General features: G+C 53.7%; 6 protein-coding genes across 6 annotated transcripts; 2 read left to right on the plus strand and 4 right to left on the minus strand.

The window, feature by feature from the left end:
- Window positions 1–487: 487 nt before the first annotated feature.
- On the minus strand, window positions 488–2,438 carry K489DRAFT_380769 (uncharacterized protein). The gene has a single exon (XM_033604954.1). It carries the CDS (start codon window positions 2,271–2,273, stop codon window positions 933–935), a length of 1,341 nt encoding a protein of 446 aa, XP_033459069.1. The 5' UTR covers window positions 2,274–2,438; the 3' UTR covers window positions 488–932.
- A 226-nt stretch (window positions 2,439–2,664) lies between these two features.
- Window positions 2,665–4,803, plus strand: K489DRAFT_357920 (uncharacterized protein; the record flags this gene model as incomplete). Its single annotated transcript, XM_033602567.1, has 3 exons — window positions 2,665–2,847; window positions 2,927–3,044; window positions 3,103–4,803. 3 exons carry the CDS (start codon window positions 2,665–2,667, stop codon window positions 4,404–4,406), a joined length of 1,605 nt encoding a protein of 534 aa, XP_033459070.1. The 3' UTR covers window positions 4,407–4,803.
- A 278-nt stretch (window positions 4,804–5,081) lies between these two features.
- K489DRAFT_304036 (RNA-binding domain-containing protein) lies at window positions 5,082–7,706 on the minus strand (the record flags this gene model as incomplete). Its single annotated transcript, XM_033600500.1, has 2 exons — window positions 5,082–5,445; window positions 5,656–7,706. Coding segments are annotated over 2 exons (2,415 nt in total), but the record flags the coding sequence as incomplete, so codon positions are not given.
- A 4,534-nt stretch (window positions 7,707–12,240) lies between these two features.
- K489DRAFT_320516 (glycosyltransferase family 8 protein) lies at window positions 12,241–13,239 on the plus strand (the record flags this gene model as incomplete). The annotated part of the gene is made up of 1 exon (XM_033601461.1): window positions 12,241–13,239. One exon carries the CDS (start codon window positions 12,241–12,243, stop codon window positions 13,237–13,239), a length of 999 nt encoding a protein of 332 aa, XP_033459072.1.
- A 525-nt stretch (window positions 13,240–13,764) lies between these two features.
- On the minus strand, window positions 13,765–17,085 carry K489DRAFT_370923 (uncharacterized protein; the record flags this gene model as incomplete). Its single annotated transcript, XM_033603198.1, has 7 exons — window positions 13,765–15,960; window positions 16,029–16,429; window positions 16,488–16,590; window positions 16,642–16,707; window positions 16,760–16,778; window positions 16,843–16,901; window positions 16,960–17,085. The coding sequence occupies 7 exons, from the start codon at window positions 17,083–17,085 to the stop codon at window positions 13,765–13,767; spliced, it is 2,970 nt and encodes a 989-aa protein (XP_033459073.1).
- A 1,367-nt stretch (window positions 17,086–18,452) lies between these two features.
- Window positions 18,453–20,420, minus strand: K489DRAFT_320818 (glycosyltransferase family 57 protein; the record flags this gene model as incomplete). The annotated part of the gene is made up of 7 exons (XM_033601491.1): window positions 18,453–18,663; window positions 18,725–19,035; window positions 19,118–19,257; window positions 19,343–19,839; window positions 19,902–20,095; window positions 20,193–20,271; window positions 20,344–20,420. The coding sequence occupies 7 exons, from the start codon at window positions 20,418–20,420 to the stop codon at window positions 18,453–18,455; spliced, it is 1,509 nt and encodes a 502-aa protein (XP_033459074.1).
- Between the last annotated feature and the right edge of the window lie 730 nt (window positions 20,421–21,150).

Consider the following 21,150-nt stretch of genomic DNA (forward strand, 5'->3'; position numbering starts at 1 on the left):
GATGATTTCCAGATGTGGTAGAGATATACCTACTGCAGGGCTTGCCAATATACAGAACTAGATGTTGATCCTCCTAAAACGTGAGGGTGCATAGCGTCTCTTTCTAACAATTATATCCTACTAGGTGAACGCGATAAGGCCGATGACGTACCTCGCGCGAGTTTGTTGACTTTGGGACGATGAATACTCTATTCGACGTTAATATCGTAAGAGGCAACGAGCGCGCCGGCACATTTCTTTGCGCGCTTGATCAGAAATGCGATTCTATAGTCAATGGTCATATCTGAGTCCACGCTGTGTGCCGATCGCGGAAGGTGTACTTTTGTGAGGCTTTCTTGCGTTTGTGTCTTGTCGATCATAGCCGCGCTAGCTTCTCAACACATCCGACGGTCATCATATTCGCTGGTGATCTCGAGTGCCTACGTTTGGCTACACGGACATGTCCGAGATGAGTGCCCACAATGGGTTGAATTGAATACGGATTTATTTTTGAGACGGGCATGCGACCATAATTCCGATAAGAACATATAGCACAGGTGGATTGCAAATAGAAAGAATAGTTCTACAGCATGTTAGCTTTACATTTTCTCTTCTCTTGGGAGAATCTCGGTTCTCATCGTCATAATGGAGAAACTGATCATCGAGTCATCCATTCACGAAACTCCCTTGGATTGGAATCTCGGAGTCAAACGGATATTTACATTTCTCTTGTAATCATCAAAGTCGTGACGTTCGTTCCTCTTGACGATCTATGATGGCCAACTATTGAAGCCTCCTAGAGCGTCGTATCGGCAAAGCGCGACCCTGTGCACCCCGTGGAGGATGTTGGACACCGCTGTGACCAGATCACGGAGCCTGCTATAGACCTCAAACAACTACTCCCGATTTGCCAGCGGCTCCGGTCCGATGAGGTTAGAGCTTGATGCTTTTTCCTAGTAAACATCTGTCTCTATCATGAGACCTCTACCGCCACCATCGCCACCGCTTCCCCTCCCACCACGACGTCCACCAGGTCCGCCTCCGAGATCAGAGCCATAACGCCCTGGTCCACCACCCCGATGACTGGCTCGATCGCGGTTCGTCCGTTCGCGTTGGACAGTGCTGAATTTCTCGGCGAGCGCCTGGACGTCGGCGACGGAGCTTGTGAGTTGGGTGAGGAGGGCAGTGAGTTGGACGTCTTGCGTTTGTTGGATGTTGGCGTGGGCGAGAGCGGTGATGTTCTGTGTAGGATCGGTGGAGTCGCTGGTTGAGGATGGAGGAGGAGGCGCGAGGAGTGGCAGCCGCGAGAGAAGAGCGTTCATGCTGCGGAGGAGAGGGTGGTTGATTGCTGCGCCTATGCTGGAAGTTTCGCTGTCGTCGCCACCGCCGACGTTCTGTGCAACGGTTGACGCTGGCTCATCTGGTGAGGTAAGATGGCTCTTCGGGAGACTTTCGAGGTAGCTTCGGAGGAGAGTGATGCGTTCGTCTAGCATTTTGATCGCGTTGACCTTGGCGTTCAGGGACGATATAAGCTCTTCGTCTTCAGCTGACAGTGTAGACACAGGCGGAGCGGTGGTACTCGCGGCCTCTGGCTCTTCGCTATCCGTCTCCTTCCCTTTGCCCTTTCCTTTGACCTTTTTGGATACATTTGCACTTCCCGCATCTCCTGCTCTTGGTACTGCCGTTGCGTTGGCCGCGCCTTTCGCTACGAAATCTACGCTGATCATTTCTGCGTCATCCGTTTCAATCTCGAAGTTCAACTCGCGGAAACGAGTCTGTGTCTGTCCGTCCTCCTGATCTTGCACCGGCTCATACAGGCTGATGGGCAGCTTTCCACCAGCCAGATTCTCGACAAGATCAGGGTGAAATAGCAACAGCAATGTGTTGTCAGTCGAGGTGAGTTGCTGCACTTGCTGAAGAATAGCAAGATGTGCAGGTTGTGGTCCTTCTACTGGCCCGATCATGAAGATGGCGGTCAGATCTAAAGCAGGGACTTTGTGAACTTCCTTGAACATGGACAGTCGTTCTAGGAACCAGTCTCCGTCCAAAGGAGAAGCTTCATTGTCTGCATCGGCGAGACGACACTCGTATGCGCTTTCAAGTGTAATGTCGCGACCATTTTGCTGACCAATGATCCCACCAACGATAGCACCAGACTGCTGTCGTATTGTCCGTCGCGTGATGTAGTCGGAAATGGTGAGGAGAACAATGGGGTGTAATTGTACGTTGTTGGCAGAGTCGAGGGTTTTGCCGCCGATGACAAGCGGATTGGCGGTCGCCTGTTTACCAGCCATGATTATGGCACGAAGCGGTGACTTGTATGAATTTGATGTTCAATCTCCTCGGGCAGGGTCTGAGAGTTGGGAGGCTAGATCGATATCTAGGAAATTTTCACGGCCACGGGTGGAAAGGAAGGTATTGTCGCGATGCAATCGTAAATCATCAGTCATCAGTAGTTGCAGCAAGTGACGAGCACTGCGGTTCACGGTGGTGATAGAGGGTGGGGCCAGGCAAGGCATGCGAGTTTGCTGAGTCATTGCTGAATCATCTAATGACGAGCACGGACCGTCACGCAGCACGCGACAGACGACCTCATCGTAGAATTTGGATGCCGATTGGACCAAAATAGCCAATTCCACTCGATTCTTGGCCAAGTCACAACGGACAATCATTGGAACAAGCATTATGTCGACATGGCTCTCGGATATCGCGAATTCCCATAGACTTCAGTTGAGTCTGACAGCGGTGGCATCATGTTGTCTCGGCGTCGCAGCCGTAATCGGTCTGCAGCAAGCACGGCGGCAGTATGAAGTCAGCGATCTCAAAGGATCTATCCCGGACGTGGATGAACCACATACGGTTGAACGCGTATGCTCTACATCATTGCGCATTATATCGCATCCATACCAATATCCAACAATGAAGCTGACTGACGGCGGAAGTATAGATAAATAGTTTCGGAGGCGCGAAGGCGCATTCTGGATCTTCACTGTCGGCCGAGGAGCGCGAAGACGAACGAAGTCGAGCATTAGCCAGACGGGCACGCCTGGGAGATTATGACGAAGGTAATGAACGTCGTAGACTGCCTTTGATGTCATAATACATACTTATGAATTTGCACAGCTCTCATCCTCGAACAACTCGCACGGAATCGCGTATTCCTCACAGATGAAGGTCTCGCCAAAGTTCGGAAAGCATTTGTCATTGTCGTTGGCTGTGGCGGAGTTGGATCACATGCGGCTGCCGCGCTCGCTCGCTCTGGCGTTGGACGACTGCGACTGATCGACTTCGACCAAGTCACGCTAAGCTCACTGAATCGTCATGCTGTCGCTACCTTGGCCGATGTTGGTATTTCCAAGGTCAACTGCCTTCAAAGGCGACTGGAGCAAATTGTCCCATGGACGCAGTATGACAGCCGAAATGAACTTTTCGGCGCTGCGACCGCTGCCACTCAACTCGGTCCTTGGGCCAGCGATGGCCAGAAGCCAACCTTTGTCATCGATGCCATCGACAACATCGATTCCAAGGTCGCCCTTCTTCATTACTGTCACACGAATGGTCTTCCTGTCATTGCTTCAATGGGAGCAGGATGCAAATCCGACCCCACCCGCGTCTTCATAGGAGACATAGCCACCTCAACCGACGACCCTCTCTCCCGCGCGACCCGGCGCAAACTCCGCATCGCAGGCGTCTCCTCGGGGATCCCCACCGTCTTCTCCACCGAAAAGACCGGACCGGGAAAAGCCTCCCTCCAGCCGCTCTCGGACGAGGAGTTCCAAAAAGGCGCCGTCAACGAACTCGGCGTGCTCCCCACGTTCCGCGTCCGCATCCTGCCCGTGCTGGGGACCATGCCCGCCGTCTTCGGCCTCTGCCTCGCCAACCACATCCTGCTCTCCATCGCCGACTACCCGGGCGCCCACGCCGCCGACAACTCCATCGCCGCCAAGGCCCGCGAGAAGATGTACGACGGCATCCTGACCAACCTCCAGGCCCTCGAAGAACGGCTCGCGCGGCACCGCCACCGCGTCGACAACCCCGGATCCCCCGGCGACCCGAGATCCACCGCCGACGTCGCCGTCGGCCTGCGCATCCCCGTCACCGCCAGCGACGTCGGCTACCTCGTCGAGGAAGTCTTCCGGGGCCGCAGCGCCGTCTCGGGGCTCGCGAGCCGGCTCGCGCTCGTCCGCTGGCGGGCGCCCCCCGCGGACAGAGACGACGCGTGGATCGACCGGCGGGTCCCCGGACAGAAAGCGGTGAAGATGGATCTCGGCGATTTGGTCTGCATGACCAAGGACGAGGTGCTGCGGCATGAGAAGTTGGTGCTGAGCGGGGAGAAGACGCCCGAGGAGGTCTATGACAAGGATGTCCTGGACCTCGTGGAGAAGAGGCAGCGAGAAGAGAGGGCGTTTCGGGAGCAGAGGGGCTGAGAACGGGGGAAGTGTCTGTCGGTGGGAGGATCGCGTAGGCATGTGTACAGATGTGTATGAGATATTGTATTGAGGGGAACGTTGGTCTTCACGGGGTTTCTGTTGGTTTCGTTTTTCCCGCCACTCGTGAGGTTGTTAATATAGGGAGGGAAAACCATTGTGCCACCTGCATATGAAGCAACACAGGAGTGGTAGACCCGAGCTGCGACTGTCCAGACGATCTCATCCGAACCAGCAACGATCGCACCAAGCGAAGGAGAAGGAGAAGAAGACCGAAACGACGATTGTCCAATGAGTTTTCTGATATTTTTTTCCAAATTACAGCCTAAGTCCTCTTCACCCTTTTCCCCAGGAGGAATGGCAGAGGAAAAAGAGATTAGATAAGGTCGCCCCGCCCCCCGTGAAAGCAAAAAAGCAGATGGTTACAAATTAGAACACGGGCAGGGGGAGAAGGCCCGAGATGAACCGTCTCCTCCTCCCGAGCAAAAAAAAAGAAAGGAGGCCCCCAAGAATTTCCGAGTCAAAAGAAAAGAAAAATGATCTCGGATCTGGCCGAAAAATATGAGGCTGGGAGCAAGGGGCTTCCGATTCGCCCGCCAGAGAATCCGGTCCGCGGGCGGGAGAGAAAAGGACGGACGATGCTTCGAGCGAGGAGACGCGTCTTCCCCCTCACGCGACTTCCTCCTCCGCCCAACCCGGCAGACCGCCGGCGCCGGCGGCGCCCTCGGTCATGCCCAGCCCGTACGCGCCCAGGCCGCTGCTGAAAGCGCCGCCGACGAGCCCGCCGCCCAGACCGACGAAGCCGCCGTGTTGTTGGAGCTGTTGTTGTTGCTGGTTGAATTGGGCTTGCTGGAGGGAGAACGCCGGGAGGCTGACGGTGCGGCTGTGTTGGTTTCCGCCGAGGGAGTTGACGCCGCCGCGGGAGCTGGAGGAGGTGCCGTTGATGCCCCCGTTGTTCTGGGAGGAGTTGTAGCCGCCGAGGGTGGAGCTGTGGTTGTTGCTGTTGTTGCTGGAGGAGCCGTTGAGGTGGGTGCCGTTGCTGGAGCCGTTCAGGCCGGAGAGGTTCATGCTCTGGTGGCTGTTGTGGCCGAAGTAGGATCCGGAGTTGGACGAGGGCTGGGCGGCGTCGAGGCCGTTGGAATTCTTGCGGCCGGAGGAGGAGTTGGTGACCTCGTTGGGGGAGCTGTAGAAGGCTTGTTGGCTGGATGTCAATTGCTGCGAGGGAGAAGGGTTGTGGTGCTGGAGGAACGATGATGACGACATCTGTTGAGGCTGCTGGGAGGAGTAGAGCGAGCCTGACGCGCTCATTTCGCTCTGTTGCTGCTGCTCGGCTAGCGCCTGGGCGTTCTGTTGCGTGGCGGCGAGATACATGGTCAAAGGGTTGTTGCTTCCGCTGTTGAAAATGGTCGACGCCGTAGGGCCATGCAGGGGGTTGAAGTGGCCGTTCTGTGCGTTTCCCGGGGCGGAACTGGCAGGCGAGATGGAGTTTTGATTCCGGTTCGGTCCGAGACCATTGACCGGCGAAGGAGATCCAAGGCTGTTATCATGGCCGTTTTGCTGCTGCTGCTGCTGTTGTTGCATCTGTTGGTTGTTCATCATTTGTCTCGGTGGGTTGCCGCATCGATCCTTGCCGAAGTTAACCTTGAATCGCTTGTACTCTTCCTTGCCACGAACGGCCTCGATAGCTTTGATGGCATTGGCGATGTTGGTAAAGTTGACGAACGCACAGCTCTTCTCTCGGAGAGTGTTTACCAATTCAATCTCTCCGTATTCCTGGAAGTCCTGACGTAAGCGTTCCTCGGTCCAGGACTCATCCAGGTTTCCAACATATACGTTTCGAGAAGCACCACCAGAGACAGCCAATGAAATGGCTGGCGGAAGAGCACCCGAATGCTTGCCCCAGCCAATCTTCAGTCGACGGTTGTGAATCATGAGCCCCTGTAGATTGCTAAGTGCATAGAAGGATGCAGCCGAAGTCGGATCGATGAAAGTCACAAAGCAAATGTGCTTATCGGGGATGTATCGAATGTGGTGCAGTAGACCACCACGGACGACGTTGCAAATCTCCTCGATCGTGGTCTCGGGATGGATGTTCCCCAGGTATACTGTGCGGTTGCCCAAATTGTTCACACCACCAGCTGTGGTTGCAACAGCAGCCGCGGCGACAGATTGCTGAGCGAGTGCATTAGTGATCAGATCGCGGTCAGCACCGTTCAGGACATGGGCATAGCCGGGAGCGATGCCCAAATATTGTGCAGCGTTCTGTTGCTGCGTCTTTGAGACGTAAGCGCAACGATCTTTGCCGTAATAGACCCTGCGCGGTGCTTGCCAGTTTGGCTCTTGGGGAAGCTGTGTCACTGCCTTGATGGCATTGCCGATCGACAGGAAATGAACAAATCCAATCGCTTTCTCTCGTACGATCTTGACGGTATCAATGGGTCCAAACTTGCTCAACTCCTCCCGTAGATCCTCCTCGGTTGTCTCTTCTGGCAAGTTTCCCAGGTACACATTCCGCGAGGCTCCTGATTGTTGTACCGCGAGGGCGACTGATGTCGGCACTGATGATGGCTTGCCCCAACCGATCTTGATATCCTGTCCCTTGATCGAGAGCTTCTTCAGGATAGCGTCTGAGTGAAAATGGGTCGCCGAACTACCGTCCAAGAATGAAATGAATGTGCAGTTCTTCTCGGGCAGTATGCGTACCGACTCGATCTGTCCGCTGCGAACGTGGCTGAGGATCTCCTCGGCCGATGTGTCTGGTGGAATGTTGCCAAGGTAAACTGTGCGACTGGTGCCAGCAGCGACACCCGGTGTCATCATTGAGGCGCCATAGGAGCCCACATTGCCTGCGGATAACGGGTTGAAACCGACGGTCGGTGACTGAAGACCGCCAAAGAAGGAAGGAGTTCCAGCGAACGTGGGAGAAGCCATGGTAGGATATGTGGGCGAGAGAGCCGCCTGTTGTTGCTGGTAGACATTTCCCAACTGTTGCTGCTGCTGCATACGCTGTGCACCCGACTGAGGAAAGCTCGAGAGTGATTGGAACTGAGGCGATTGAAAGGTAGCTGGGGAGCCCGCCTGGAACGGGCTTCCCATGAGGAGTTGTGAAGGGAGAAGTGGGGTGTAGTTCAAGTCGTATCCAGTCTGCGGCGTCTGGAGGTCGGAGTTGTTGTAGGCCGCATGTGAAAGGCGACTGGTGTCGATGTTGGAGATGCTCGCGCGTGCCGCATGACGATCTGCGAATCCTCCCAAACCCGGATGTACCGACTGAAAGCTGCCATGTGAAAAGCCGTGATCTCCGTTGGCCGATGGTTTGTTGACAGCAAAGGACTGTGTGGCACGATGGCCGAAGCTGGAGGCCATGGTCATCGAGTCACCGTTCTGCATGCCGAGCAGATGCGGCGGCAGCGTGATGCTGTCCCGCGGGTTCGCTGTGAGGACCGCCGTGGTGACGGTTGAAGAACGTCGGTCAGGTGGCCGACTTGTGCACGCGAGGGAGATGCAGGGACTGTTCCGGGTGTGAGGATGAGGGCCTGCTCATGCGGAGGGTAATCGTCAGCAGTTGATCCCGTGGAATGCCAGTGATGATCGGAGCAACTGCTCGATGGTTTGGCTTCAAGCGCTGCACACGGGGAGGATGATCCACGGGACAGACGCTGCAAAGACCGTACCGAATCTGAGAAGCCACGAAGGCACTGTGGATTGGACAGATGGAGATGGGACCTACCCGGAGCGTGTGGTTCGGTTGATGCTCTCTGCACGTTCGGCAGGTGAGATCCAAGAGTTGTTGTAGAGGTGAAGGAGTGTCGACGAACGTCTCGCTCGTGACGGGCGTTGCGTGTGAGCCAGAGGAATCAATGGCGGCCAAAGGTATCGACTTAAGCAGGGTCGGCGGGCGAACGAACGGTTCCCACTCAACGGTTGATGGCCTCGAAAAAGAGCGGATGCGGAAATTACCAACTACCGGTGTGGAGGACGAAAGGGGAACGATGATGAAGGAGAGCACGCGTTCCACGATCACGACGATGAAAATGAAGAGATTGGAAACAATGCAAGGATGATGATGTACGGGAGAAGGAAGATGGAAAGGAATGTAAGTTGTGATGTTTGATCCGGGGACAGGAACGCGAAAGTGGAACAGGTCTCTGAGGATCGACCTGCGTGAAGCCGCGTGAAGCAGAATCGAGAAAAAGACTGTTCTGCACCCAAGAGCCGACACGCCGCAGAGGGAGGATTATGTCAGCCTGGGAGAAGGGAAAGGTTGGCTAAGCAATAAAAAAATAAAAGGCAGCATCGGAAAAGACTGGGAGGCAGCGATCTCGATTCGGTACAGCGCTGGACGTGTGGACAGTCCTGTCTGTCGCATGAGATGATAAAATACTGTAAATTAGGTTAACCACGGGAAAAGGAGAGCGGCGCCGACTGGGTGATGATGCATGTCAGGGTCCTTGCATAAACGACCAATGTTGGTATGTACAGTATTATATCGACGAGTCCATCGCGAGACGTTCGAGAGATGTCTTGGTCATTCTCGGTGGTCTTTCTTCTCGGTGAGGTCAACGATACCGCTCTGTGGTGGTTTCTTCTCTGACACGCGTCGGTCGGGATCATCATTTCCACTCGTCATGTGTCTTTCATGGTTGGTGAATACACCAGGGACAGTTTCGGTCGGGAGTTGAGATGAGATGTTCCTAAAGGGGATGCCCGCCGAGAAAGACATATTGCAGCCCTGGAGTATAGCGTACATCTCTCTCACCAGGGGAAGGAAGCCCAGTCTGTCTGTAGATCTGTGCCTGGGAGCGTGGTTTGGCTGTCAATTGATAGACTATACAGTCTTCTGCAAACGCCGATAGATTACAGGATGTGTGTATTTGCGTGAAATAATATCCATGTACTCTGATCAACCATGGAGTGGAGTTTCTCCATGATATCCCACTTGGATGCATGAGATGCCTGTCATCAAGATACGCGCCCGGAGAGGATGCGATGATCCAGTACCTAGTACTGCTCAGTGCTTACTGTGGACCACCGCGCGTCGTCACGTGTCTTCTCCCCGGACGCGAATGATGAGCCCTATGCAGTGCTGAATCATCTCCAGCGGCAATCTGCAATGGACAGCACAGTACGTAGACAATACTTTCCAGGGTTCCCAGGTTGCAACTGTGTGCTATTTTCCGTTATGGTACACTATCTCGTCTATGGTACCTGGATGCCTTGTACCTTGCAGCGTCTAGGCCAATCGTCATGAAAGCAGTCTCGCTCGGCGCACATCGAACGTAACGAGGTTCACAAAGGCCTGCCTTCCGGTCGCCAGAGCTCATCGACATCGACCGTAGATTTCATACAATTCTGGCTTGCGCCGCCACGATGGGCGAGGTCAATGTCAAGCTTCAGCATCTGGGAAGTGGAACTGTCGATGACACCTCATCTCGTTCTTCGTCTTCGAGGCGGACATGTCGGCGAACAGGCTTCATGTACTTACTGTACACGGCTGCGTTCATGTCGCATGTTTGGCACCTGTTGGAGTCGAACGGCATCGAGACACCGTGTCGGTCAATGATGATGATGAAGCAGCAGCACGAACCAGGTGATGGAGTCGGCCCCAAGCCCGCTTCCGACAAGTGAGGGAATAAATCGTTTCGATGTCGTCCTTTCAATTGACGCACAGATCGCGGTCGTATTTATCACGGGAAGTATCCGGATCAATTGTGAGACAGGAGGCTCAATGGACATCATCTTCACGTGCGTCCGAGGCACAGGGAATTCCCAAATACTCCGCTTATCTCCTCCTCAATCCTGAGACCTAGAGCCGTACATCAGTATTTGAGGGAGAGGGTAGGTACCGAGCTAGTCATGCCTTCCGTACCTTACTAGGTCACTAGACAAAAGACAATGCTAGCCCTGGTGGACTAGACAGTCGCCGAATTCTAGAGTGTAGCTATTCACGTTTGGCTGTAGGCGTGGAAGAGAGACCTTTACATCCAGGCCCTGGCCATGTATACTGTGGCCAGGGCACACATTGATGCTACACGCACCTGCTTCGAGATGGAGATGAGAAAGGGCCGCAAACATCGACTCGACTGCACAGAAGACACAGTACGTTGGCATCTCCGCATCAAAGGGCTGCGTGCGAATGACAGAACGCCTCCCCTACTCCTCCTCCTCTGCTCGGCACGTTCCCGCTCATGTACGATCCACGCCATTGAGCCTGGTTGGCCCTACACCACCATCGCTTCCCATCTACACTGCTACAGTATGTATGGACCGTACCTAGTGCCTACCTACTAGGGCAAAGCGGGAAAGAGGCTCTTCCGTCGTCTAGACTGAGACGACTCGCTCGTCCTCGGGAGATATCTCTGCTTCGAGCGAAACCAGCTCTTTTTGCAACTGCACCGATCGTACGTGTTGCACGCCGATGGGTTCCAGGATAAATAGGTAGGGTGCTGTTGCCAATTCATTCCCCGTGACGGATAGGATGAAGGCTGGCAGCAATTTTTCGGATGTGTACGGGTTAGGTGTGCGTGTAAAATCAATACGTGGGTGTGAGGGTTTGGGGTTGGATTTCAACGGGTATAATGCACATCCACCGCCTCGTATCTCGCGTGCGGCGACTCCTGGTGGGAGAGGCACACGCACACACATATAATCATCCCGATACCGAAGGAGAGATGGTGTGCCGGAAGACATGATTTATCATTGCCTCTCTCGTTGGCATCTAAATTCTCGACGATGAGGAATCGTCACAGACCCACAATCTTCGTCTCTCGGATCATCTAGCAGCGTGTGTTAGTCTCCGTAGAGACGTGGAGAGAGAGAAGAGGTAGCCACAGAGAGAGATGGAGAGAGAGAGAGAGATGGAGTCTTCCATAGATCATTCTATACGTACAGAAGCCCGACATGTACCGTATACGACACCGTTGCTTTCGTCAATTCTTAATAATAACCGGTTGACAGGTGCTTTCGTCCCCGCGCGGCTTGGTTGAGCCAAAACCCAATCCAATCCAATAGAACCCGCCCCAAAAAGAGACGCCGACCGAGGGACGGGGAGGAAAGAGAAGCAACGGCGCGACATTATCGCCCGCCACGTGCAAATGGACAGGCGATGCGGGTCTCGTCCCGCAATCGTCTCGCTGATGGCTCGCTGCATTCGCCAGGGTTCTCTCCCTTCTTTCTCTCGCTTCGGTCCAGGTGTGTGTGTGTGTGTAAGTGTGTGTGTGTGTGTTGTGTGTGTGTCTGTCTGTGTGGGTGGGCGACTGTGTGAGGCGTGCCTATCGCAATCGTATCGAGAGTGTTGCAACCAACCAGTATTGGTCCGACGTTCCATCTTCCAGGTGTTCCCACCACTCTCTTCCATCTCTCGTCCTCTGCTCATTTCTGCCTCCATCGTTCATCATCCAACCTCGAATCCCAAACAAACCTCATCCATCGCCGCGACGTTTCCGGATATCCCTAGGTACTGCGGAGGAAACTCTGCTTCACGCCCCGGAAGCCGGTCTATCAAGACCCTTGCGACGCCTGCAGAGGAGTCCTGCAGATCCGGTACATATCTACAGCACACCTCGTAGAAAGACACAGGGAGACCTCACACACAAAAATGCTCCCACCGAGCGGGCAAAAGACATGGAGGACATGGCGGAACGCGATCATCGCGACCGTCGCCGTCCTCATCCTCCTCGCCCTGTGGCTGCCGCACACCCCGATCCCCAACAAAGGCAAAGAGATCATCACCACCGCCTGGAACCACGTCACGACCGCCGCGTCCGGCGTGACGGGCGGTGACAAGAACACCACCACCAAACCCGCCGACCCTCCCAAGGACGAAGGCATGGCGCAGATGGCCTGGGCCGAGAACAACACCGACTCCTTCGACTTCGACAAATGGTTCTTCCAGTTCGACCTCGAGAACACCGACAACCCCTCCTTCGACATCGAGAAGCTCAAACACCTCGCGCCCCACAACTACCAGGGCCCCGGCGGCAAGGCCTTCGCGACCTTCTTCGCCACCCGCAGCCCGTCGCTCTTCGACCCCTACTTCATGGCCACGCAGCAGGGCGTGTTCCGGCTCCTCTGGGACCAACGCTCGCGGTCGCGGCGCTACCCCGTCGTCGTCTTCGTCACCAAGTTCGCCACCCAGGCCCAGCGGGACCTGTTCGCGGCCGCGGGCGCGCTCGTGCGCGAGCTCGACCTCGTGCCCTTCCACCCGGTGAAGCAGCCGCAGGGCGGCGGCGTGGCCGGCCGGCTGATCGACATGTTCAGCAAGCTGGAGATGTGGAAGCAGACCGACTTCGACCGGCTCATGTACATGGACTCGGACGCCTTCGCGCTCGAGAACATCGACCGCGTCTTCAGCCTGGCGCCGCAGCAGCGCTGCAAGGTCGAGCTGATGCTCCCCCAGGACCTCACGGAGAAGGGCCGGGACATGTGCGACTACGTCTTCTCGGGCCACCAGGAGCGCGTCGGCATGGTCAACGCGGGGGTGATCGTCATCAAGCCGAACCTGGCCATGCACGAGATGCTGATCCGGGAGTCGAGCAACATGACCAACTTCGACCAGGGGCTGGCCGAGCAGTCCTTCGTCAACTACATCTTCCGGCCGAATGGGCCGTTCCCGCCCGGCGCGCTGGAGAACGCGTGGAACGGCTACCCGCAGCTGAAGGAGGACGGCAAGGACCTGTTCATCGTGCACGGCAAGATCTGGGTGCCCATGGCCGAGACCATCTGGGCGCACGACGACTGGACCGACACGTGGAACCGCATGCTGGAGCTGTACAACAGCGAGGAGTTCGTGCAGCTGCGGGAGCAGGACGACAAGCTCTTCCAGGAGATCGTCTGAGCGACGACGACGACGAGGGCGGGAGAGATAGCATGTTTTTTTCTTTCTTTCTTCCACGCATTCGAGCTCCCGACTCCCACAGCGAGGGGGGGGAGATTTGGTTCTCTTTTTTTTCTGGATGACTTGTTCTTATAGACATGTTCGGCGAGGGTGGGCATATGGGGCATCATTTTCTGTCGTTGTAAACGGAACCCATCATAGATGCGAGAAACAAAATTCACACCGGTCTAATGACATTGACGCGGAAAAGTTGATCCGGCGAGTTATCTGTGACGATTGGTACGTGATCTCCACATCGATACACGACAACATGATTCAGACGACGGGATTCCCCCCAAGACAGAGACGGTACAAATGCGGGTTTTCCATACAGGAATTTACTAAAACCACCATCTTCGTCCCCGCTATGCAGCATTCCCCAAAATCGACACCCAGCATCGTCATGACTTTTTTTGCGCCTCCGGGATATTCCCCACAGACGACGACCAGCTAAATGGTTCAACATCGGCTCCCCAAAAGACTCCGCTATTTCGTCCCCTGCCGAGCCAACGGTTTCCCGTTCTTGCCCAAGACGACCGCGACGCCCTTCGCCGCCGCCGAGGTCCCCGACGTATCCGATTTCCGTTGCCGCTTCGCCTTGCTCCGGGGCGGGCGCGAATGCAGATGGCCCAGGTCGTCCAGGGCCATGGAGTTCGTCCATTTGGTGCAGCGCGGGAGGCTCGCGACGTGGTCCTCCTGGACCTTGTGGCGGGTGGAGATGGCATTGGCGCGGCGCGAGGCCAGCTCCTCGTCGGCCTCCAACTGGCGGGCCTGCTCGGCGGCGAAGAAGGTGTGGTGCGCGTTCATGTAGGTGACGATCTTGTCGCGCCATTCGAGGAGTTCCTTGCGGAGCTTCTTCTCGCGCTCGCCACGGTCGTCGAGCCAGCCGATCAGTGCGTCGAGGCGCTCGGGGTCGTCGATGTAACCCCAGTCGTCGGCGTCGCGGAGGATTGTCCGGCCTTCTTCTTCCTCGCGGCGTTGGGGGACGGTGCAGTGGAACAGCCTTTGATACTCTTGTTGTTCTTCTTTGGTGCGGTCGATGAAACCTTCCCGCTCGAGCTCATCTGGGCCTTGTACCCATATACGACCGTTCGCATATCCGTAGCTAGCCGTGCTTGATCGTGGAAGGCCGGCGAACGGCTGCCCATTCCGTTCGAACCAGTAATAGCGATTGCAGTATCGATCTTTGCCGAGGACTTTCGTGCGCTGGACGTTAGCCTCGCGTAGATCGTCATCGCAATCGTCGATTTTCGCTTCCAGCTCCATGATCTTCTTCTTGAGGCCATCGATCTCACTGAGCAGCTTCCGATATTCTTTCGTCTGCTTGGCGACCAACCTGGCAGCTTCGGCTTTTTCAGCGCGTTCCTTCTCCCGACGAGCAGCCTCCTCGTCGCGCTTCCGCTTACGGTCCACGCCACGCCTTAACGCCCTCCCAGCTGATCGAGCATCATCATCGGAATCAAAGACGCCACTTCCGTTGATCTCGATAGTATCGTCTTTCATCTCGCTTACTTCCAATTCAGAGGGCTCAATCTTGGGCGAAGCAGGTTCGGGCATATTGTTTGGTGCTTGAAGTTTTCGCTCCTTTTCTTTCGCGTGGAGTTGGTCGACCGCTAGTTTCCTCTCGCGCTGATGCTCAATCTTTCGTTTCCGGACATCGGTCATGTCTTCGCTGCAAGTGTCGAGGAAGCTCTTGATGGAGTCGGTGCGGATCGTCAATAGAACGAGCACCTGCAGCATTGCTATCCGGAGGTTGACGTTTATTCCGGCGAATCGTCTTGCGGCAGTCTCTCGTGTGGCATCCTCGTCGTCCGGTGCCAGTTCAGCTAAGAGTGTTTCGCATAGTTCCTGGTAGTAAGGTGCTGCTGAGAGTTGATGCAAGAGGCCAACAATGATGACCTGCCATCCGCCATCCTCGAAATCCCGCGCGACAAGCCGCTCGGTCCAACTCTGATTTCCCAACATCTCTACTGCCCGGTTTCCCTTCTTCTTATCCTCTACCGGCGGGGGCGCGACTTCGACAGGTGCCTCTATCAAACTTCTCCGGCTGCGTGTGGAGCGCGCCGGCACGTCTAGAACAGGGGTCTGGATCTCACTCTCTTCTTCCTCCTCTTCTTCTTCATCGGACCCGTCTTCTGATTCTTCCTCGATCTCAGGCAGATCCTTGACGACAACTTTGCCACTTTCATCGACATACAATTTGAGCACCGCGCAATGGATCTCTTCAGTCAGCGTACAAGGCGTGTCGACCGGGGAGTAAGTCATCGCGTCGACGAAATCGTCAAAGGTGAAACTGTCGAGCACGTATACTTCCGCCTGGACATTGAGAGTGTTCCAGATCTCCAGCAATGCTCCCATGGATTTCATGGTCAGTCCGGAGAACTTGTATGCAGACTTGTCCTTGGCCTTGACAAACTCCGCCATTTCGTCAGTCCAGAATTTAAGCTCCGGTCTCGTCACCCCATTCCTTCTCGGCGCAAGTTCCAGGTCTTCGATTGGATATTTGGGCGGCGGTGGAGGCGGCGGCGGTGGCGGTTTGGGCATTGACGAAAAGTCAATCTCGCCGGGAAGTATGCGCTTGACCATCGGAATGAGATCTCCGTCGTCGGGAAAAGGACGATAGAGTTGTGGATTCTTCTTCGGCTTCGTGGCCTTCGCTGGTCGAACTTGAAGCATTTGTTGCTGTGATGTGTCAGTACAATATTCGCAATTGAAAGCCCACGTAGCAGAAATTCGGGAAAGATCGTTACCTTGTTGGCAACAGGGCGGGAATCCTGAAGCAGATGAAATGGAATCTCCATAGGTAGTCGGTAGTGTATCGCCAAAGGCTCTTTCACGAGCCATGGAGCGCCAATCCAGTTCTCGCGTTGTAGTGAGTTTTTGAGAAACGCTCGCAGATTCTGCTTAGTGAAAACATTTCGATCGCGTCGTACATGTTTGTCGTCAAGAAGTGCTTCTTCCTCAGAGTCTTTTAGTCGGACGAAATATCTTGCAAAGGGCTCGCGTTGTACCGATCCGTCGGGTCCTCTGATCATGGGAAACTTTGCTTTTTCGCGAATGACGCCTCTTGACTGATCGCTAGCATCAAAAACGACCAGAACCTCTTCACCGGGGAAGAAATCATGCTTGAACTCTTCAAAAACTGTGTTGACTGTATAACGTAGCAGTCAGGCACCTGTCTTCAATCATCTGTGGCGAGCTCCTCTCACCTAATTCGTCCATGCGAGATATCGTCGAGAATTGCACTTGACGAAGTATGGGATGGCGCAAAACTTCAGGAAAGACATTCTCGATCGTCGCGGAGCTTTTCGTCTGAGGAAACGATCAGTTCTGATCCGGACCAATGATTCATTGATCACCAACCTCAGATTCTAATGCTTCCCAGTATGTGAGACCAGTTTTTCCGTTGACTCCGTCTGTAAACTTCCTCTGTCGATTGGTAAGTGAGTGGGCGCAGACGTAACAATCGCCGACGACATACTTGACTTAACCAATCATATCTTGAAGAGGCGATTGTTAGCTTTCAATGCCCAGATTCCGCTGTGGATGTTTGATGCAACATACCGTTTCAGATATTGCTCATAATCTGTGAAGACCTCGTTCGTGCCTTTCATGACAAACACCTAGAAATTCTCCGTTACAACTAATCCTTATTCATATATGCGCTCTTGACCTCCATACATCGGAATTGTCCGAGACCTCTGCTGGGTTGGGCAGAAGTCCAACTGGTTTTCTCTTATTCAGAACCTGTAATTCTAATTGTTGGCGACCTAGTTCTTCAGACTTTTGATGGGTGATGCGAACCATATTGATGCGGTCTCCGCACAGGGCCTGACTGAAGCCAAATCGATGCGCAAGGTCGGTGCTCAGGAATTGCGATCGTTGATTGAGATTCCACACTTGGGTCGCCGTACAATTGGATCCCGAGATCGATCGCGTCAATGAATCAATGCGAGAATAGTCAAGTAATTATGCGGAACGACGAGGCTGTTGCATTGACGTCTGGCGAACGATGGTGCTTCAACTGATTGGCGAGTATTTGTATGCTGGTCTTCGAACGCGTATGGATCGGCAAGAGGAGGGATGTGACATTTGTGAATCGAATCGCGTTCGAGATTGAGTCCAGGGAGGTTATGACGCGTGTGGGGTCCTTCGTGATGATGGTTAAAAGTCGTGATGTTGACGCGGATGGACGGTGGTGATGGTGTTGAAGAAGGGTCGGAGGATGAAGATGAGGAGGAAGAGGGTGAAAGCTTTGAAGTCATGGCGGCGAAGACGTAGAAGCAGAAGCAGAAGGCAGGGTAAGTACTTTTAGTTGGCGTGGTGGTGGTGCCTTGGGTGTGTGGGGATGGATGGATGTATGGACATGCAGAAACGTGAGCGAGCTGGGTAGCGCGCACGCACGCGGAAGTGACAACACGCAGCAGATCTGCCCATCCAACACCATGACAATTCACCACGACCCGTCGAGTGAACCAATCCTTCGGTAGACGGCCTGGGAGACTTCAAGTACATCTGGGCAGCAACAACAGCAATGGATGGTCGACAAGCGATCCATCGTGCTGTGCATGTGGTATTGAGATCCCGAACGATTGACTGCTCGGCTTACTTAATAAGGTCCAAACTACGTATTTTAGCGCGCCGGGTCCATGCGCCTCGACACCCTGGCTTCGCTCCTGGTCCAAGTCCTGCTATTATCCACTCGTCTTCCGCAATTCGCACCATCTCAACGCCAACTCCTTCCCGACATATTTGTAGTCGTTGTAATCAGCGGTTGGCACTGAATCAGATTTATCCACGAGTCTTTGGATTTGAAACGATTTGAATCTTTGGAATCGCAATATAAAAACGGGTTCTTGGTCATCCCGAATTTATCACCTCGATGACGCTCGATCGCAAACACGATAGAAGAGTCTCTTCGGGTCCATACTGGTAATTTCTGGATTAATGCGGCATATAGACATGCTGAGCGAATATTGGGAGAATGCGAGGACGTATGTGCTCTAAATCGGCTCATGAGGTGACTCGATATGCATTCGTCGTAAACGAACGTCCGTGTTCGTTCCTGGATCCTATGAACCTCACATTTAGCATCGGTTCAACAGTATTGCCGGTTCAAAGCGATGCAAGATTTAACAAAATACGTATTTTTGATCAAGATCTAGGTCTGCTGCTCAGGATGTGAGAAAGACGACCAGGAAACCCAACCAGCTCCCAACGACACCGATCGCGGAATAGGAACTAATGAACATCAACGGCAGAAATTCTAATTTCTCGCCAAACAGCAATTGGTGACCGAGCGACGAATAAGCGATCAACGGGATCGCCGCGGCGATGTAAAGCAGTGAGAACCGATCAAAGAGGAATACCCTTTGCTGTTGAGACCTGCACAAATGTCAGCCGAAATGTGTTTCGCGAAGATGTATTGATGGAACAATCCACATACGCTGGGGTCAAGTGATCGAACGCCAACAGAACTACGGTCAGCCAAGCAATGGTATAGATGACCTTGATGGGAAACTCCATCGCCGTGAAGAGCAGTGGGAACAAGCTGACATGACCGGCCACCGCCAGGGGTCGAAAGGCACCCAGATAGCGACGATCTTTGAGCGCCAGCAGACTAAAGGGCAAGATCACGAGTAGAATCGCCTTCTCGTGAACGTGCCATCCAAAGAGGAATGATGCATATCCGCAAAGGGTGATTGTCGCGACAAAGTTGTCCCATGTCGGTTGGAAGAAAAGTTTGATCAATGATGGCTGAGGTGGCATCAGTTACTTGCTTCCATGCGAAGGTCTGCTGCGCCGAAATAGACGATGGCGGTCCGGATATTGCACTTACAATTTGAGCGCCAAGAGTAAGAAAAAACGTCGTCCTGGGAGCGATTTCTGGAAGCACAGCAAACGTCGAGTCGCCCACGAGCCCACGAGTCACGCTATTCACAGCCTCAGAGTTGATTGAGAGCTTGAGATGAGGGGCAACTAGTTCAGGTGTGCTTGTTAGCGAAACGATGGCTCTGGTACTTCGTATCATGCAATGAAGCTCGGAGGGAAAGGAGCGACTCACGGTAGATTAGAACCCTGTCAGCAAAGGAGTACAGCGCCCAAACGTTGGGAGCCCAGTACGCATGACACAATCCACGAGAAAATGGAAACAATCTGCTGAAGACTTGCGGGATCTGCTGGTAGTAGGCGAAAGGACCGAATGCCAATACAGCGACGATCACAATGCCGCCTCCGAGTTTGATGCAGTTTGTAAATTGAATGGTAAATAACGATTTCTGGCCGAGACAGTATGTTCGTAGCAGGTAGACGAAATATGCCGGCGCAAGATAGAGGTAGATGTGTTTGAAACACAACAGAGCCATGAATAAAAGGCCGCTTGCCAAGAGCCAGTCCTTTTGGTATCGCGCAAGGACGATAGACAGAATCAAGACGCCGTAAAGGAAGCCGTTGTATTGGAAATGAATGTGATCGATGATGAGCAATCCAGGCGAGAGCAGAATCGATAAAGCAGCGGCATGCGATTGCCTCTTGGTTGCCTGAGGAGACGACTGAATAAATCTGTTTGATCGGGTTGAGCACATGCTTAACGTTTCGCAAAGGAAGGGACGGGGACGACATACAGGTAGAGAGCGTAGACGAGGACCAATTCGGTGATGATGACTGTCGCTCGTTGGAAATGGACTGTCGGCCAGCTATCGTGGCCAAGATTTGAAACATCGAGCATGGCTGGGTCGATATAACGCGCAGCTTGTGACATGGTCCATTCGAAGTAGGCAAAGAAGGGCGGATAGTCGAGCGTCCATTCTGATGTTTTCTAGACAGTAAATGGGACAGAAACTTGTGTTAGGAGATCTATAATCGTAGGGACTTGATGACCAGCAAAGAGGAAGAGAATCTATGCTTCTGCTCACCTCGTAGTACCACTCATGAATCGGTAATGAGTTGGTGATAGCTAACCAGTTCCGGTGGACTTCAAAGTCGGTCGATTTGCTGTTCGTTACACTATGGATCAATTTTGTGTTGCTTGCATCCTTTCTCCTGATGTCGTTGGGCGGGACCTACTAGGCAGGCCAAAGCAACAGCTTCAGCGCGACGGCCACAGCAGCGCATTGCGGGAGGGTAGGAAATAAATCTGCCATGGTGGAAAAGGAATCGCAATTGACAAGATTTCAGTCAAGAAATCTGTCGATGTGCCGGGTCGTTCGTTCAAGTCATGCTACTGTACACAAGACCGCCGATACGACCAGGATGATGTTATGCGCCTGCTGGTGTTCGTGGCATTTGCCTGGTTTGGTATTGTTCGAAGTCCGTATTAGGCCGAAGCCAATGTGATCTTGAAGTCATCACGTGTTGACGTGTTCGCATCGCTTTGCGCGCACCAACCCTAAAGATATATGCCACCTGGGCACCTGGGCATACGCAGCCAAGACGTTCGTCGATGGACAATTGATAAGGCTCTCGACTCTGTTCATAAATGATCTCCAGTGTTGAGTGTTGATAAGAGTGTACACAATAATGGTGGCATTTGAATTTGAAAAACTTGGGTGAGATGTACACCTGTGACGACGAGGGCCTTGAAGCACAAGAAGTCGCCTTCCGCAACACACACCCACACGAGGGGTTCCCCGTCAAGAAACGACAAAGAAGTATAGGATAGTCCAGAGAAATTTCAACAGTCGTATCGTCCTCAGATTAGCTCTCTTATGTGATCAATAACAACCTGAAATACCACTCTCCCAAAAGGAAGAATGCATCTCGGCTGTCAAAAGGGAAATGACTCCCAGTTCAAATTTAGCTTTGAAGCATTTGCTTTCATCATCACCGGACGATTTGATGTTGGTCGGATGCACCGCCTTCTCAATTCCATTC

This window comes from Dissoconium aciculare, assembly GCF_010015565.1.
Source record: "Dissoconium aciculare CBS 342.82 unplaced genomic scaffold K489scaffold_7, whole genome shotgun sequence".
Lineage (NCBI taxonomy): Eukaryota > Fungi > Ascomycota > Dothideomycetes > Mycosphaerellales > Dissoconiaceae > Dissoconium > Dissoconium aciculare.